General features: G+C 44.6%; 1 protein-coding gene across 4 annotated transcripts in view; it reads left to right on the plus strand.

Annotated features, from left to right (window-relative positions):
• The window catches only part of LOC120032174 (plasma membrane calcium-transporting ATPase 1-like), a 54403-nt gene extending 35701 nt beyond the window's left edge, over nucleotides 1-18702 (plus strand). For 2 of the 4 annotated variants that reach the window (XM_038978150.1, XM_038978148.1), the window contains 12 exons: nucleotides 1085-1327; nucleotides 1735-1976; nucleotides 2727-2964; nucleotides 3529-3708; nucleotides 4044-4131; nucleotides 4247-4353; nucleotides 4964-5155; nucleotides 7194-7407; nucleotides 8549-8760; nucleotides 9397-9504; nucleotides 12892-13080; nucleotides 16042-16413. In XM_038978150.1, the coding sequence (XP_038834078.1) occupies nucleotides 1085-1327; nucleotides 1735-1976; nucleotides 2727-2964; nucleotides 3529-3708; nucleotides 4044-4131; nucleotides 4247-4353; nucleotides 4964-5155; nucleotides 7194-7407; nucleotides 8549-8760; nucleotides 9397-9504; nucleotides 12892-13080; nucleotides 16042-16413 (2385 nt within the window). Of the gene's footprint in view, nucleotides 1-1084; nucleotides 1328-1734; nucleotides 1977-2726; nucleotides 2965-3528; nucleotides 3709-4043; nucleotides 4132-4246; nucleotides 4354-4963; nucleotides 5156-7193; nucleotides 7408-8548; nucleotides 8761-9396; nucleotides 9505-12891; nucleotides 13081-13791; nucleotides 13912-16041 lie in introns of all 4 variants that reach the window. The other 2 variants (XM_038978151.1, XM_038978149.1) reach the window with 2 other exon arrangements.
• Nucleotides 18703-19424: the final 722 nt, after the last annotated feature.

The raw sequence follows: 19424 nt of genomic DNA on the forward strand, positions 1-19424 counted from the left end.
TGTGTGCGGCTGCTCGGCCATGGAAACCCATTTCATGAAGCTCCCGACTAACCGTTATTATACTGACGTTGCTTCCAGAGGTAGTTTGGAACTTGGTAGTGAGTGTTGCAACCGAGGACAGATTTTTACGCGCTTCAGCACTCGGCGGTCCCGTTTTGTGAGCTTGTGTGGCCTACCACTTTGCGGCTGAGCCGTTGTTGCTCCTAGACGTTTCCACTTCACATTAACAGCACTTAAAGTTGACCGGGGCAGCTCTAGCAGGGCAGAAATTTGACATACTGACTTGTTGGAAAGGTGTTAAAAGTCAATGAGCTCTTCAGTAAGGCCATTTTACTGTCAATGTTTGTCAATGGAGATTGCATGGCTGTGTTCTTGATTTTATACACCTGTCAGCAACATGTGTGGCTGAAATGGCAGAATACACAAATTTGAAGGGGTGTCCACATACTTTTGTATATATAGTGTATATCATGACTCATCAATAAGTTTGAAAACATTTATTTTTAGGCCATATCGCCAAGCCATTGTGGCTGTGCAAGGTTACAATTCAACTTCCTGGTGTAGTTTTTACCGCAAGCAGTTTGAACAGACCCGCACTGCCAACGAGCTTTACTTGTTAACTCAAGCTTTATTCGCTTACAAAGTAGGTTAGCCCTTAGCCAGTTAGCCCTTCACTTAGCCAAGACTGTAGCTTTAAGAGGCTAGCCTTACATGATACATTAAAGCCAGTTGGCTGTGTCATGATCCTTCTAACTGGAGTTGTTGGGCCAACAGGTTGATTAGTAATATCAGTAGTAGACCCTAGCCCTGGAAGACCAGTATCTAAGGCGTTATCCAGCCCACTCACACCACTGTAGACTTAGAAGATACAGCAGCTTTTGATGCAGAGAGGAGAGGATGCCACTGCAGTACTGTTGAATGGAAAAGCTTAGTTAAACTGTCCCTTTCTATTTTTAGGCTTTTGACCTCCTTCAGCAGCTCATATTTACCTTCTGCAGCTCATATTTAATTCAATGACCTTTTTCATGTCTCCCCTTCGCCCTCCTCCTCAACACCCCCCGTCCCCCCGTCTTCTTCCTAACAGAAAATGATGAAAGACAACAACCTGGTGCGTCACCTGGACGCCTGTGAGACCATGGGCAACGCTACGGCCATCTGCTCGGACAAGACGGGCACGCTGACCATGAACCGCATGACGGTGGTGCAGGCCTATGTGGCCGACAAGCACTACCGCAACGTGCCTGATGCCCAGCTCATCTCCGCCGCCATCATGGACATCCTTGTCCTGGGCATCAGCGTCAACAGCGCCTACACCACCAACATTATGGTAAGGGAGGTTGCCTCGAGAAATGGTTGTCTGTCCAGGAGTACTGCACAGGCGTGTGTGTGTGTGTGTGCACTATCGATGTGTAGTCACTGATGGGTTTAGAATAGATGTTGTTGACGATTTAATTGATTAAATGTGGGGTAGGAGTTTTGCTGGTAAATGTCATGTCAGTAACAAATCACTAGAATGAGATGACTGAATGTTAATAGCCTCCAACGTGACCTGGGTCCTAATCATTAGGTCATGCCGTAGCAAAACATTTGACAACGGAAGACAAGCTTTTTTCTTATTGGGCAAGTACAGACGGTACCTCCTCATTGCACTCCCTTTGGTAGCGGTTTCTTCTGTTTTGTGCCAATTGAACACAACCCTTACGTGACACTTGGTGTGTCTCTCTCTGTAACCAGTCTCCGGAGAAGGAAGGAGGTCTGCCGCGCCAGGTGGGCAACAAAACCGAATGTGCCTTGCTGGGCTTCGCTAATGACCTGAAGCGTGACTACCAGGCCATCCGCAACGAGATCCCTGAGGAGAAGCTCTACAAGGTCTACACCTTCAACTCCTGCAGGAAGTCCATGAGCACCGTGTTGAAGAACGCGGACGGGAGCTTCCGCATGTTCAGCAAGGGAGCCTCTGAGATCCTCCTCAAGAAGTAGGTTTGGGTTTCAAGCTAAATCAAGCTGCTCTCAGTATTCAGTGTGGGGTGAATCTTAACTAGTCAGACATTGATATTAATGGTAAACTAAGTGTAAATTGGTGTACATCTAAGTCCATGTATGGATTCTATGGTCCTGTGGGGCTCAGTTGGAAAGAGCGTTGTGCTAGCAATGCCAAGGTTGTTGTTTCAATTTCCACATGGATCACATACATACTAAAATGTATGCATTCAGTAAGTTAGTTTGGACAACCGGGTCTGCTAAGTGGCATAAATAGCCAATGATATTATATACTGATAGTGTACAAGTTATCACCTCATACAAACATGGAACAACTTTGGTTTTGTAGTGGAAGTGGATGGCACACAATTAGCAAAGCACTAAGCACCTCTCATTCAAAGAGCTTAACATGGGTTCTAGGTGGCCAGCCAGGCTTGCAAAGGAATTGTTTTCGGCTTAGCCGCTAAGTAGTTCAAGTGCATCCCACCAAGCCCCTTAACATAGCTTCTTAAAAACAGGCCTGGAGAAATGAGTCTAAGCCTTCCCAAATGGCTCTAAACATGCCTCCTTTTTACCCACCTATAGGGTCTGGTCAAATTTAATGCACTATGTAGGGATTAGGGTGTCGTTTGGGACGAAGTCAGAGAAACAGGCTTCCTGCTGTGTGTTATCACATCGCTGGGTCTAACCACATCACACCCGTCTCTCTCGTTCTTTCTTTCTCTCGCTCTTTCCCCCACCACCAGGTGTTCTAAGCTTCTGACAGCGAGCGGCGAGACCAAGGTGTTTCGTCCCCGGGACAGAGAGGACATGGTGAAGAAGGTGATTGAGCCCATGGCCTCAGAGGGCCTGCGCACCATCTGCCTGGCCTACCGCGACTTCCCTGTCTCGGAGGCCGAGCCTGACTGGGACCAGGAGAACGACATCCTCACCAGCCTGACCTGTGTATGTGTGGTGGGCATCGAGGACCCAGTCAGACCCGAGGTCAGTTTATGGACCACAGTCAAACAAAACAAGCAGACTGACATTAGCAAAGATACAGTGGAGTAATCTGATATACTTTACCTACCACACACCCGACATGGCTTCTAGGGCATGAGACTATTGAAAAGGAAGCAAGCCTCTGCACACAGTTGTATGCAAATGTCAGAGTTATTGTGTTATTGACATTTCCATTGACCCCGAAGTGTGTTCTTATCAGTATAGATATGTGACATTCAGAGAGGCCACTGACTAGGAACAACTCTGGGTCCTAGTTAATGGGTAATCTCTGTCAGCCTCACACATGGTCTATCAACAGCTCCTGTGCTGGTGAAAGTCAAAGACCCATTGCAACCAGATGGGATATTGAGGATGACTTGTTCCCTATGGAACAGAAGTGGTTTGCTCGTACAGTGATCTTGCCTGAGACCTGAAGACTTGTGTACACTCCCTGAGCTGATGCCTAGGCTTGAGCTCTGCAAGCTAGGACAGTCCTGCAGCTGTCAGGAAACCCGGATTTCGCAGCCAGTCAGTCATACTAACACCTCTCTCTCTCTGCCCCTCCAGGTCCCGGACGCCATCAAGAAATGTCAGCGTGCCGGGATCACGGTACGCATGGTAACCGGGGACAACATCAACACGGCCCGCGCCATCGCCTCCAAGTGTGGCATCCTGCAGCCCGGAGACGAGTTCCTGTGCATGGAAGGCAAGGAGTTCAACCGACGGATCCGCAACGAGAAGGGAGAGGTGGGTTAAATATATTGTCGTGCCTTTACACCAAAACACAATCATCTAGGTCATGTTCATTATCACCAAACGGAAGAAAATGGATTGAAACAGGGAGAGACTACCTGGGCTCGTCCAATAAGAAAGACTTATTTTCATTTCCCATTGCAAAAGGTTTGAGACCTTTTTCCATTGCGTGCCCTAATGAACACAACCCTGTTTGACATTGTACTTCAGTGTTAATAAACCTAGTAGGGTTAGTTGGCCCTGATGGACTAATGGAACGAGCTAACAACATGGTTGATAGATGAAGAATGGGGATTGTAGGCTAATTAGTCTCATTTTTCCCCTTCTAGATTGAACAAGAGCGCATTGATAAGATCTGGCCAAAACTCAGAGTACTTGCACGATCCTCACCCACCGACAAGCACACATTAGTCAAAGGTACTTCGCTTTGCTCTTTCAGGATGAAAATGAAAAATGTCATTTTCACAAGTCAGTGTCCTGAAATCTGTCATTTCAGATGTCTTATTTGGTAAGTTGTTCTCTCTCCCCCCAGGTATCATCGACAGTACGGTCTTAGAACAGAGGCAGGTAGTAGCAGTCACAGGAGACGGCACCAACGACGGGCCCGCCTTGAAGAAAGCTGATGTCGGCTTCGCCATGGTGAGTCTCATTTCTCTGCCAGTCCTATCAGAAAGTAACATGTTGCTACTGATTGGCTGTAAATGATTGCCCGTACTGTATGGAATCTCATACTGTCCAGATAACCGTGAGTCATATCGTCACAAGTCCAGATAACGATCAGGATGGAACTTTAATCTGCACTTTTATATGGGGAGTCAAAAACGATGTTGGGTTTTAAAGATGTCACTGTAAACTTTATGGATGTAATTTACTGCATGTTTACATGAGCGAAAGATGTGAAACTGAAGTTCAACGAAGTTGACTGACTGATAACATCGCACTCTGTAGTGACCAATGGCCGTCACATATCGGCACATATCAACAGTAACAACAAACGTACTGCACCGCAATTACATGTGTGTAGGGCTACGACTACTTGAATATCGAATATCTTGTTTCTCTTACGCATTTTGACTTAATGAGACCGTTATGAGTTGCCCGAGGGGTAGACAGGGATATGAAGGTTTGGAGTGGGGATTGAACCCTTGTCTCCTGGGAGAGAAATATGTGTGTCCAGAGCCGAGGGCTTTAACACTAGACCACGGCTCTGCACAACTTCAATATAGAACTTAATGTGTGTCACCTGCAGGGTATCGCCGGCACAGACGTGGCCAAGGAGGCGTCTGACATCATCCTGACGGACGACAATTTCAGCAGCATCGTCAAGGCGGTGATGTGGGGCCGCAACGTCTACGACAGCATCTCCAAGTTCCTCCAGTTCCAGCTCACCGTTAACGTAGTAGCCGTCATCGTGGCCTTCACCGGCGCCTGCATCACGCAGGTAACACACACACAAACTAGGGATGGGCACGGTTATGCAGATATCACACCGGATGATGCTTTTCCATTACTTGGGAGAGTATTCATTTGTAAGAAGAATATAGGCCTATTTTAATAATGAAAAAGATTTGTCTGAAATTAAATAAAATTGTCTGTGACATTGCTACATAGACCATTGGGGCGGCAGGTAGCCTAGTGGTTAGAGCGTTGGGCCAGTAACCGAAAGGTTGCTAGATCAAATCCCCGAGCTGAAAAGGTAAAAATCTGTCGTTCTGCCCCTGAACAAGGCAGTTAACCCACTATTCCTAGTCCGTCATTGTAAATAAGAATTTGTTCTTAACTGACTTGCCTAGTTAAATAAAGTTTAAATGAGGGAAAAAAATTGCATTATTTATTTTTTAATAAACAGTTTTATGACAGTTATGAGTGCGCCCCGTAAAAACGACTCATGTAGCCTACACATCCGTTTCACGTGTAGCTTCTAGTCAATCAAAGCGCAAGTGAAGTGGGACATTTCTAATCGATGCCAAATGGAATTAAAATGACTGAATGAAGATGGACAAATGAGAAGGAGTAGGCTACAATGATCAACCAACAGGTAGGCTGTTGTTTAATAGGAATGGTGTTGTAGACCAGTACGGGGAGTGCAGCAAAACCGCCTCAATCAGCCTTACTATGTTAGCTATCTAGCTTCTTTACAACAATTTGATGCATTCAAGTCGGGCACTATCAGATGGTATGATAGACAAACTTGTTGCTGCCATAGTTTGTCTAACTAGCCCGTGTCGGTTTGGCTACTTTCTCTCCCTCCATGCCTCACACAGACTGTCACACATACCTGCTCCTCTCCTCTCTTGCCCCTCCCCCACCTTCTGCTGAAACAAGCAGAGCACAGCACACCAGCTCTGTTGCGCGTTATGACTCATTGTATGTGATATGGAGAAAAACTAAGCGCTGTGCTCTTGGATTTGATTTGCATTCAGAGGGGACATTGTAGAGGGAATAGAGGGTTTGGTTCTTAGGAGCAGCACCAGGATCTATCCTCCCTTAGCTTGAATGGAAAGATTTGTCACCTATGACTGAAGTCTATGATCTGTGTGTGTATCCACAATGACTGAGGCAGTACAAAATGGAGCAACCAATTTATTCTAATGTATTCCCTTGGATCAGAGCTGCTTTTCAGGTTCTCTCTGACTAGAGGTAGCAATCATCTGCCCCTATTTGACCTGTCGGTCACAGCAGCCGCCAAATTAGTGCTCATCCAGGGGTAAAACAATGGTAAATGGGCCTGCAATAGAAACGGAACAAACAGCTATTTAAAGCTCCGGGCCTGAGCTGTGTGCATTATCCAACAGTGCTGTAATTTTGAGATAATGAGTGATGAGTGGCTGAGCATTTACTAGAGGGCCACACGGGTCAAGAGACGCACACACACACACACACACACACACACACACTGAATGCTAGTGTAGATGCTAATGTGTTTACCTGTGTGTATCTAGCCATTCTGCTAGCATGCTAAGCTCCACAATGTATGTAGGTAGTGCCTCTGCTAGCATGCTAAGCAGCTAATGTATATGAAGCTAGCTGCTCTGCTAGAATGCTAAGCCGGCAATGTGTATATAGACATATGTAGCTCGCTAGCTCCTCTGCTGGTGTGAAGTGGTTTGCCTCTCTACTGGAGCCTGAATAGCTCTGGTGAGTCAGCAAGTGGACACCTGTATAGCTGCTTGTGTCATTTCTGAGCAGTGTGTGGGCTACTGAAGTCTTTTAGCTTTCAATGATCACTACTCAGGCAGCATTTGCTCTTCGTGTTATGGCCTGCACTGCTTTGAATGTGTTGGTTGGATTTGTGCAGTGTGTCTACAGTCTGACGTTGGGATAGTGTGGAGGATGTTATGTAAGTAGTACTGACTGCATGAGTAATCTTTCTCACTCTGTCCTGCTCTCCCCCCCCCCCCTTTCTGTATCTCTCCTCCTCTTTTTACTCCCTTCCCTGTCTCCCCCTATCCTTTTCCTACCTCCCTCTCTCCCGCCAGGACTCTCCTCTGAAAGCTGTCCAGATGCTGTGGGTGAACCTGATCATGGACACTTTTGCCTCCCTGGCCCTGGCCACTGAGCCCCCCACTGAGTCTCTACTGCTGAGGAAGCCGTACGGCCGCAACAAGCCCCTCATCTCCCGCACCATGATGAAGAACATCCTTGGCCACGGAGTTTACCAGCTCATCCTCATCTTCACCCTGCTCTTCGTAGGTAAAGTACTAGTGTGTCTGTGTAGAAGCGTGTGTGTGTTTTCCATTCTCTGCATCTCACTCTAATTGCGCACTGAGCTGAAACGGCTTACCATATGCCATGGAATTTCACATGGGTATGAGGCGGTCTTGATCGACTGGCTCTCTGATGGTGTCACCTTTACTACCACCTTAACTAGGGCGGCAGGTACGCTAGCGGTTAGAGCGTTGGGCCAGTAACCGAAAGGTCGCTGGTTCAAATACCCAAGCCGACAAGGTGAAGTACCTGACGCTGTGCCCTTGAGCAAGGCACTTAACCTTAATTTGCTCCAGGGGCGTGTACAACAGGTCCCGTGTGGCTCAGTTGGTAGAGCATGGCGCTTGCAACGCCAGGGTTGTGGGTTCGATTCCCACGGGGGGCCAGTACAAAAAAGTATGAATGTATGTACTTGTAAGTCGTTCTGGATAAGAGCGTCTGCTAAATGACTTAAATGTAAATGTAAAATGTACAACGGCTGCAAAACAACACATTTCACTGTCCAATGTCAGATTAACCTCAGTCGGCAGAAGGCTGAGAACATTTGAACGTTTAATTGTAATTTGCTGATCTTTTGATGTGAAAGAGGTGTTCTGATCTCAATGGGACTGCCACGAGCAGCGGTGCAGATATTTTGATGAGCAAGATGCAGCACTTCGCTCTCACACAGTATCTGCACATGTGCAAGGGTTCGTTTTAACGCTGTTAGTGCGTGGTAGCCACCGGACCAAAACAGCGGTGAAGTTGAGCCTTATGCTTCAATGTTCTTAGTAGTTGTGGAAATTGACCCACTATACTGTTTCCTTTCTGCATCATAATGCTACCTTTAAATCATTCCACAGAGGGCCTAGTGTCTGCAGGTTTGAGTTTTTTCCTTTCAATTAAGACCTAAACAACCAGGTGAGGGGAGTTATTTACTAATTAGTGACCTTAATTCATTAGTCAAGTACAATGGAGGAGCAAAAACCCACAGACACCCTCTGTGAAATGAGTTTGACAAGTGATCTAGATAAAATAAAGATATTTTTAAAAGGTAGTCGGTCAACACTTCACCTCCCCCGTCTCTCTCGCTCTCTCTCTCTCTCTCTCTCTCTCTCTCTCGCTCTCTCGCTCTCTCCCCCCCCAGGTGAGCAGATCTTTGACATCGACAGCGGGCGGTACGCACCCCTCCACTCGCCTCCCTCAGAGCACTACACCATTATTTTCAACACCTTCGTCCTCCTGCAGCTCTTCAACGAGATCAACGCCAGAAAGATCCACGGCGAGCGCAACGTCTTCGACGGCATCTTCAACAACCTCATCTTCTGCTCCATCGTCTTTGGCACCTTTATCATCCAGGTAACACTTAGTGTCTAGTGTCTTCAGACTGTAGCATGTCTGCTTGCTGGAGTTGCTCACTGCTTTAAACAGACACCATTTAAAAAAATGTTTTGGTCAGTTGGCAGATGCTCTTGTCTAGAGCGACTTACAATTCGTGGATTTGTCTTCAGATAGCTAGGTGAGACAACCACATCACAGTCGTAGTGAGTACATTTTCCATCATTAAAGTAGTGATCAGCAAAGCCAGCGCTAGGGGTTAATTTAAGATGCTCTTAGAAGAGGGTTTCAGATGTTTAGGGAAGATGGGTCTGTCTGAATTGACACCCTATTCCTTATATAGGTCACTACATTTGGCCTGACTGCAGGCTACAAAAGTAGTACCCTTGTATAGGAAAGGGGGTCAATTTCTGGAAGAATATAGATTCTTCCCCATATATAAGAAGGCCAGGGCTCCCTTAAATGAGTCATCTCAATGGCGCTCACCTGGATAAATAAAGAATGAAGAAAAACGAAACCCAAACCATATTCATACACGGTTCACATGAAACCTGTTGTAACACGCATATCTGTCAAATGGAATTACCAGCAAACCAAGAAACCGTGAATGAAAATGAGCTTGACCTCTAAATGTTTCTTTCCTCTCCGGCCTCTCAGATAGTCATAGTGCAGTGGGGAGGCAAACCTTTCAGCTGCGTGGGCCTGAGCATCGACCAGTGGCTATGGTGCACCTTTCTGGGCTTTAGCAGTCTCCTCTGGGGTCAGGTAAGAAGACCCACACACACACACACAGTGAGTTGCAAGTGCGTCACCTGTAACTTTCCAACACTGCCCCATCCGTCAGGGAAACACTACTGCCCCAATGTGGCTGTGTTGGGTAGCTGAATTGCCACACTGTATTGAAATGGCTAGTTGGATGATGAGGATCTAGAATTCCTGATTTGAGCGCTGGTATGTTATTTCTGAAATATCTATTGTATTACAATTTCCTGTTGACCTCCTGTTGTTTTTTATGTTGTTGATTGTGATGTCATTAGTTGTGCATTTTGTGATGCTGACCTAGCAAGTAAATGGCTGGACATGACCACAGACCAAACATTGCTTTGTCACCAGTAGGGTTGCACATTTTGGGGAATATTCAGAGGTGGAAACTTTCAGTGGGAATTAACGGGAATATAGGAAAATTAATATTAATACCATTTAAATGTAGATATTTTTGCATTGGATATATTTACCATATCATATGGAGACAGAAACATAAACCTTTTTCCTTATAAGTAGGCATAATTGCAAATGATTAAATCCTTCCAATATAAATAAATAAATATTTAGTTACGAATTGAACTTTAAATGAGTGGACTCTTCACATGGGATGATTTCACTGAACAACAAAATAAAGGGAATATTGAATGATCCTCAATGATCCATCACATCTCCCAAAAATGTTTTCAACATACATCTGTAAAATGATAGTCTAGAAACTAAAGCTTTGGTGGTCTTCCTCTCAGGCGTCCATGTCTTCTCCCTGGACCTCCTCAATGTCCACCTCTTGAACCTCAGACTATGAGGCCTCATCTTCACTGTCACTTTCCAACCTTGTTGAGGATGGCTCGTCGTCAGGCTCAAAAAGCCTCAAATTTGCCCGGATGGCCACCAATTTTTCAACCCTTGTATTGGTCAGCCTGTTGTGTGCTTTGTGTGTGTTCACAAACAAGGACCAGTTGTGCTCTGAGGTGGCTGATGTTGGTGGGATTTGGAGGATGATGGAGGCAACAGGCGAAAGAGCCTCAGATCCACAGTCCCTTCCAGTAGGTGGCTGATGTGATATGTTGGCATGACTGCCATATTGCATCTCCATCCCAAAGCCCTTGCTTGGAAGTGTGCTTCGCCAGACTGCCAAGAACCTTGCCCTCATCCAGGCCAAGGTGGCGAGACACGGTAGTGATGATGTTGATCTCTGCACCAGACAGGATGCTCTTGCCAGCATACTTGGGGTCCAACATGTACGCTGCGGCGTGTATGGGCTTCAGGCTGAAGTCTTCACGCTTTTTGATGTATTTCAGAACTGCACTTTCCTCTGCTTGGAACAACAGTGAAGTGGGCAGGGCAGTATGGATTTCTTCTCTTACATCTGCGAGCAGAGTCTGAACATCAGGCATGGTCTCCCTCAATCCGTGCAATGGCTACTGCTATCGGTTTCAGGCTGCTTACCACTCTCTCCCAATATGCATCATCCAGGAGGATCCTCTTGATGGGGCTGTCCATATCAGCAGACTTCCCCTCCAGGAGACTCAAACATGATGACTGACAACACCACCCCAACGGGTGTTGCTGGGCAGCTTCAATGTGGTGCTCTTATTCTTCTCACTTTGCTTGGTGAGGTAGATTGCTGCTATAACTTGATGACCATTCACATACCTAACCATTTCCTTGGCTCTCTTGTAGGGTGTATCCATTGTTTTCAATGCCATGATGTCCTTGAGGAGCAGATTCAATGCATGAGCAGCACAGCCAATGGGTGTGATGTGAGGGTAGGACTCCTCCACTTTAGACCAAGCAGCTTTCATGTTCGCAGCATTGTCTGTCACCAGTGCAAATACCTTCTGTGGTCCAAGGTCATTGATGACTGCCTTCAGCTCATCTGCAATGTAGAGACCCTTGTGTCTGTGCTCTTGTAGAATACTGGTTGAGGGGTGGAGATGATGTAGTTAATTATTCCTTACCCACGAACATTCGACCACCCATCAGAGATGATTGCAATACAGTCTGCTTTCTCTATGATTTGCTTGACCTTCACTTGAAATCTGTTGAACTCTGCACCCAGCAAATGAGTAGAAGCATGTCTGGTTGGAGGGGTGTATGCTGGGTGAAGAACATTCAGCAATCTCTTCCAATACACATTGCCTGTGAGCATCCGAGGTGAACCAGCTGCATACACAGCTCGAGCAAGACATTCATCAGCATTTCTCTGACTACGTTCCTCCATTGAGTCAAAAAAAACTCCTGATTCCAGGAGGACCATGAGCTGTTGCTATCGATAAGGTGTCTGATTTGTCATTTTTACTTCGAATAGAAGTAGTGACTTTTGTCAGCTTGTTTGTTGTGAACGCTGAGGGAACTTTATGCACTTGAATTCTTCACATATGATTTGGCACAGTATTTGCAAATGTGCACAGCTTTTCCTTCAACATTAGCTGCAGTGAAATGTCTCCACACATCAGATGGTGCCTGTGGCATTTTCCTGTAAAGATTAGGGGGGGAAATGAGTAAAAAAAAACAAATCCAATTCCATGTACAGATAAATAGTTAAGCAGTTAGATTAAACAACTCCTTTGTCAGATAAATGTTTTAAAATGAAACATGTATGAAAACGAGTGAAATAACTCAGTTAGTAGACTCAAGCTAAAATCCACATGGTAGCAAAAACTAGCAGAAATTGTTAACAGGTTAGAAATTATATAAACACACTTTGCTGTAGGCTACTATTTTACTCGTTAACAAAAATGTAATATAAAATATATTCACCCCACCTAGTATTGTAATCAGAACTTACCAGAAAGCATGTAGTCCTTGGCTCAGACAGTGTAGTAGTGTGGGCTCAATAGCATCTTATTAGTGTGCAAGATCTTGACAATCAGCTGCACATGTGATGGAAGAGTGCACTGTTAATGCAGAGGGCTGCAATTCCATTGAATTGGTGACAGTTTAACCTAAATATGCCACAAGACTAAGAATTGCCTTGTGTATCCCTCAAAAAAAGTTTGCTGTTATAAAGCTAACTTTAAAAAATATATATTTTAAGCAAAATTCCCGGGCTTAACTTCCCATGGAAAATTTCGGGGAAAAGTTTCTGACCCTTTGCAACCCTAGTCACCAGACAAGAACCCATTACTTTTGCATCAGTCACATTTATTTTCCGAGCTGACTTCCTGTGGAAATTGGTCGTTCGGTTAACAGATGCACATTGTGTGAGGGTCCCTGTTGTGCACCTGTTGCAGTCCAGCCTGTCATTCCATATATACCAGTAACCTGGGTCTTTGCTATCTGTATGTTAGTAGTCCTCTGTGGTAGAGATGGGATTTGTGGTCCAATATTGCCGACATGGTTTGGACTGTGATAAGACCTTAACCCCTCTGCCCCTCCTCCCTCCAGCTGATCTCATCCATCCCCACCAAAAGTCTGAGGTTCCTGAAGTCTGCCGGCCACGGCACCCAGAGGCAGGAGATCCCTGACGAGGAGCTGGAGGACATGGAAGAAATGGAGGAGATCGACCATGCCGAGCGCGAGCTGCGCCGTGGACAGATCCTCTGGTTCAGGGGCCTCAACCGCATCCAGACTCAGGTAATGTCCTCCTTGACCGCTTCTCCACCGATGTTGACCAAAGAGGAATCACAAGCCATAAGGTTAACTCTACGCATTTCTCATCCCCTTTCCCTTTCTCTCAGCACTTTGAGAGAACAGCTGGCATGTTCCCCTCAAAATCCTTCTTTTGACTTTGATTTTCTGTTTGCTTTGGAAAGCTCAAGCAAGGTCCTTTTTGCCTATTCTATTTCTGGCTTTCTAACAAGTTAAGTTGAACATGATAATGTGATGGTCAATGAAGAAAATCCCCTTTTGTGTGATACTGAGAAGAATACAGGTACAGGTATCTTAAAGGGCCAGGTGTGAAAGGTATTTGAATATGGGATGATTTTTTAATGAGGAAATGTAAAGCATCAGATCAGGCTCGGGGAGAAACCTTCAGATCAGTGCCTTTCACCCACTTTCTCTCTCAACTGCTATATCTCTCTAAGTGGGGGGAAATATACCTTTCTATTATATTTTGGTGCCTTTTCTCTCACCTTTCTCTGGTTTCTTCCACTCTTAGTCTCCTCTTGTTCTCTCGCCCTTTTCTCGCTCTGCCTCTCTCGCCCTTTTTCTCGCCCTTTTTCTCGCCCTTTTTCTCGCCCTTTCTCTCTCGCCCTTTCTCTCTCGCCCTTTCTCTCTCGCCTCTCCTCTTGCTGTGGTGTCTGGGCTCTATCCTCTCCTGTCACCCTCTCTGATTCCTTGCAGATGGATGTAGTGAGTGCCTTCCAGAGCGGAAGCTCCTTTCAGGAGCGCCAGCTAAGGCGGCAGCCCTCCACCTCCAGCCAACAACAGCACGATGTAACCAATGTTTCTAGCCCTACACATGTAGCCTTTTCTACTACTGCCACTGACGCCAACACCGTTTCTTCCACTGTGGGGTGTGAGTGTGTGTTTCCTTAGTGCATGAAAATCTAACATCTTCCTCTTCTACTCTCTCGCCTAACGTTGAATTCATTCACTCTTACTTGTCCCTCCTTTTCTTAAAAAAAACTAAAAATACAAAAAACAACCACATCTTCCATGTTGCTTGGTAACATAACTGCTGTATATGGATGTAGTGTAACACCCACAAGGTCACCACGAGTTCTAAGGGCTTTTACTGTCATCTTGTTTTCTGTTTCTGCTTCATTCTCTGATGATAGAGGTTGAGGGAGGAGCTAGAGGAACGTTGGATTGACGTTGTTGTCTGGTCACGTCTGCTGCTGTGCCCCCCCCCCCCCCCCCCCCTCTGGCTGGCTGGCCCCCCTGGCTACTAGCGCTCTTGTGGGCCTTGTTGTCGCAGCTCTGGCCCCTCTATAGTAGCTGTGTAAATGTTTTGAGTATAAGCCCATGGTCACGGTAGATGGTAGTGCTTAAAATCCCCCCAAAAAACAGAGGTTGTCTCTGACTGAGCATAAACAAGTTATTTCTCTCTCCAAATGTAAACATATTGTCAATGTTTTGGTTACGTTGGTCAACGTTCGTCACCTAACCAATAATGAATGACCTTTCCCATTTTAGACCGGACTGGTTCTTTCTCAGGGTCTTTCCAGGGTGAAGTCCAGTCCAGAGTGTTAAGTCGGTCTGGGTATTCTAGCCACCTTGTCGCTCCACTAATAGACAATCAGTGGAACATTGCGGGGGCTGCTGTACTGTGTGCAGGAGGATCCTGGAATGTCTGTGTCCTCTCCTCTGCAGAATGGAATTTCGGCATCCCGCAAATAACCAAGGCTGTCCCTTCCCACATGAACCTTCTTTCCTTAGACCCAGATGAAGGGCTTTGATGTGTTCTGAGTGTATTAACTGTTCTCTACCAGGGAGTGTGTCTGTGTGACCAACTGGTCTCTTTCAGACTGGCTGACCTGCAGTTGCAGACATTGATTGTATTATAACTGATGTGATGTTTCTTCAGAGGCTTTGAGACTAGGGAGCAGTGTTTTGACCATGTTTTAATTTCAATTTCTCTCTTTGGTTATAAGCCACATCTCCCTAGTAAATGATGAAGCCTCTCTTTCCAGGTGCTTTGCTGATGAGAACGCTTAACATTTTAGGATTGATATAATTTGGTGTACTTTTTATTTCAATATTCCTCTTTCATAGCCAGTGTGTATTGTCCACTGTTCCCCCCCCCAAAAAAATAAGCCAAGAAGCACCCGAATCTTACTGACTCCAACCATATTCCTCCTTAGATTCTGTGAAATGTGTCATGGGCTATACTCAAAGGTTTACTACTGTTGAACCCAAGGTAGCACCGCTCTGCATGGGTTCTGTCTCTCTAGTCTGAGTGTTTCTTGTGCTGTTGCGTATCTAGCTATATATCAGCTTTAGACCTGCTTGGCTGCTGCAGTTTTTGTTTTCTCCACAACAAAATCAGTGACTGACCCTCCTCACCTCCCTCACCCTGAGCATGACCAAAAATAACTAACCTATCTGTGTCCAAGCTTCTGTCCTCATCCAGAACATGTCTCCATTTTTCTTGCATTTTGAATAACTTTGACCGAGGGTTGCATTTTTGGAGCTGGACTTTTTTGGGTGATATTTTTTACTACTTTCACTACTACCCCCCCCCCCCCTTCAATGGTTTGTTGAATCCCGAGAGGAGTTTTGAGGTGTGAAAGCCGACGGTAAGAGACATATGTCCCACGACCCATTAACTTTTGACTGGTTTCTTCCACCACTGAGTGCTCAGTCTCAGTCCGAGGAAAGATGGTAACAAAAGTGATCAGGGTTTGACGACACACCGATTGACTCTAGCCTCCGGGACTAGTCCTCACTGCATACTTGCACGTCTTGTTGAGAATTTCACAACAAAATCACTGGTGTTTTTTCATGTACCCCGTCCCAAACTCACCGCAATTGACCCATTTATTTATTTTGTCCATGGTTTGAACTGCAATTGAAAATGCAAAATGTATATGTGTGCATGATTCTATGTTGAGACTGACTGTGTCCCCCTTACCCTCCCTCACCCAACAGATTCGGGTGGTGAATGCATTCCGCAGCTCCCTGTCCCCCTATGAGGGGCTGGAGAAGCCAGAGTCACGCAGCTCCATCCACAACTTCATGACCCACCCAGAGTTCAGGATAGAGGACTCGGAGCCCTCCATCCCCCTCATCGACGACACCGACGCCGAGGACGATGCCCCCACCAAGCGAAACTCCGCCTCCCCCCGCAACGTCACGCCTACCCCTCCTTCCCCGTCACTCTCGCCGACGCCCTCGCCCAACCAGAACAATAATGCAGTGGAGAGCGGCGGCAACAACCACCTCTACGTGGAGGGCAACAAGGCAGCAGGGACCCCCTCGGCCCCAGGGAGCCCCTTACACAGCCTGGAGACCTCCCTCTGATTCTGAGCCAACCCTCAGCCACTACTACTACCACCACAGCCACTTTTCTACCCACGACGAGGAGCTCGCCTCGGAGGAGGAGCGATGGCAGAGGAGAAGAGGAAAGAAGGGGTAGAAGGGAGAGTCTTCTGTAAGCTTCGAGCTTGTGCTGGACTGAAACGAGCAAACATTCTCGAATGTAGGGTTTGGTTTTGATTTTTTTATTTAATTAGAATTTATTTTTGTTCTTAAAAATACCCCTCTGGCAATGCGAGGGCTTCTTTTGTCTCCACCCCTCCCTCATTGATAACTTTTAAGTTGTTCTCGGTGCAAGAGGGGTGAATATAGACTCAGATTGAAAGTGACCTGTTTTTTTAATTGATATTATTTTAATGGGGGGGGTCCTCCTCCTGGCTTGAAGATCAGCTGTAAGAAATGAAAGACGACCTTTAGCTTCTCTTTATCTGAATGGTGGTGTATATTTATGTCTTTGGCCCTTGCTCATTCAGAAACTTTTTTTCTGCTCCATTGGCTGTTAATATTTTTAATTATTTATGTTTTTGGAAAAAACAGGTCTGTTTACAAAGTTTGTAGATACTTTTTTTCTGTTTGTAGACGAAAAAGCTTCCTGACGTAGGATGTCTGTCGATTTTCTGCAGAGTAAAACATTGAATAAGAGGACTATTTCAGATACTGCTGTATTTTCAGGAAAAAAGAGGGTGTTTCTATTGAAACTGAACTATTTTTGCCTGCAATTTTTATTTGTTATATATTTGTAGATAAATAGAAATCTTCTAGCCAAACAGATAAACACTAAGGCTTGTATAGCGAAGAGGTCCATTGGGGGGGTGGAGAGATTCAACTGGAGAAGGAAGGAGTAAGAACGCCCAGGGACCCTCCATTCACATTTCTATAAATATTTACTACGTTCATTGCTTTAGCAGTTTCAATGTTACGTTTTTCTCGTTCACAGGGAAGCTCAAAAGTCCTGTTTCTCATTTAATTGTGGGTTAAGGGGAGGGGTATTAAAACCCTATTTTTTTTCTTCCCGTTTAAGAGTTCATAAAGGGAGTCAGTTGGTCATCACATTGAGAATCAGTTCTGTTTTTTCTTGTCTTTTTTTTCACTCAGCGAAACTTCAGTCCCTGCCAATGTACAATATTGACATTTGTTTACTCAGGCATAGAAAAGGGTTGAATTGAAAACGGATTCTATAAATTAAGAAAACATTTTAACTTCACATTTTTGGTCTTTAGGTAGTAAAATGTTGTATTGGTAAAAATAAAAGCAAGTGGATTATTTTCAGATTTCATTCAATTATTTTCATTTATTTTTATGAAAACTTAAATTTCCCCCAATGTATGGTTTGTTCACATTTGAAAAATCCCCCCCCCCCCCCCCATAAGACTCCTTTTACAGTCATAAATGTTGCTGCATTTGATTTGTTTGTAGAATATTTTTGACACCTGATATACTGGAAAAAGTAAAGAATTGACACACATTTTTTTAAGACTAAAAAGACTAGGCATACACTGGTAACTGCACAGGGGTACTTTGTTTCATAACGCCTCCCTTGGGAACATTTTTATACAGACAACCATACAAATTGTACCTTTGTATTTTTATGGAAACGCAGATGATAACTTTCAACCTACTGAACCAGTTTTGGGGTTTGACACAAATTACACATTGGAACATTTGGGGTGGGGTGGGGCACTCACTAAAAAGGGTTGTGATTGGTTCTGGTAGGAATATTTTTCTCAGGGTGGCAAATGGTATGAAATAAGAGACTAGGCTTTTATATAGGCATGTGGTCAAAATACTAACACATTTGTTAATGTTGTGAAGTAGCTTATAAGCTATGTTGGGTTGTTTTTGTTTTGGCAGCAGGGTGCAGATTCTGACTGTTAAATCCCTCACCTGTTTAGACCTCTCACCCAATCTTAGCTGGGTGTAGGGGGCCAAGAGAGAGGGGGGAAAGGGATATGTTCAGTAGTTGCTCAATGACAATTATATTTTGGGAATAAGTTTCTTGTTTTTACCAAAAAAAAGCAGCTTGAAATTGCAAAAATGGGAAGAAAAAAGACTCCATCTGTTTTTGTTCTGTAGATTCTTCCTATAACGGGAATGAATGTTTATCCATCTGTTTTATGGATTATTTTTTTTTTATCTTAACATTTGGAAATAAAAACTACTTCATGTCTGTTTTTCTTGAGTAATTTAAATGATTATCGTGATTGGATTTACATTTGAAACTTGTCGAGTAATGTGTATGGTTTTTAAAAATAAAAAATTGATATTTAGCCTAAATACAGCCATGTTTTTCATTTATCATGCGTAACAGGCCACCTTAAAGGACTTAAAAAAAAAAAAAAAATCCTAATCTGTATTTTGGATGAAAATGGCTCATAAATAGCCTGTGCATGCGCACATGGAAAAGTATTGCTCAAATCCAACAAAATGGAATAGAAGGTTGCTGATGAAGTTTGAAATGACACACTTTCATGTGTGATGTGTAAGACGTGGATCACAGAGCTTTGCCGTTTCCAAAATTACTTATTTGGGTTTTGGATCCTTCATGTTTTATCTGTGCGCCTGCGTCTGAATGAGGTCTATCGCTGGTGGGATATGTTTCTCAAAATGAAGTGAAATTGCAAAAAAAAAAGTTATTGGGAACTTCGATAACATGTCGTTTACATCTAAAATGCAGATTTGGTAAAAAAAAATATATATATATATATATACTTGTCCTTTTAATAATAGTATGATTCTGCTTATAGTGCAACACCCATTCTGTCAGATGTCTGCTTAGTGCTTCAGTTGTGTTACACTGCCATCTAGTGGTGAGTCTGGGTGGGGTTTGAAAGATACGCGGAAACAAGTAACCCGCCACTAACAATTCGTCCTCTGGATGGCTGCAGATAGGTTATTTCCTCATGCATGGAGAAGAAAAATATAGGATAATTTAATCATCATATATACCACATTCGCCTTGTCTCATTTTAATAATCAGCCCGGGATATTGATTATGG

The sequence above is a fragment of the Salvelinus namaycush genome, chromosome 38, assembly GCF_016432855.1.
Source record: "Salvelinus namaycush isolate Seneca chromosome 38, SaNama_1.0, whole genome shotgun sequence".
NCBI lineage: Eukaryota > Metazoa > Chordata > Actinopteri > Salmoniformes > Salmonidae > Salvelinus > Salvelinus namaycush.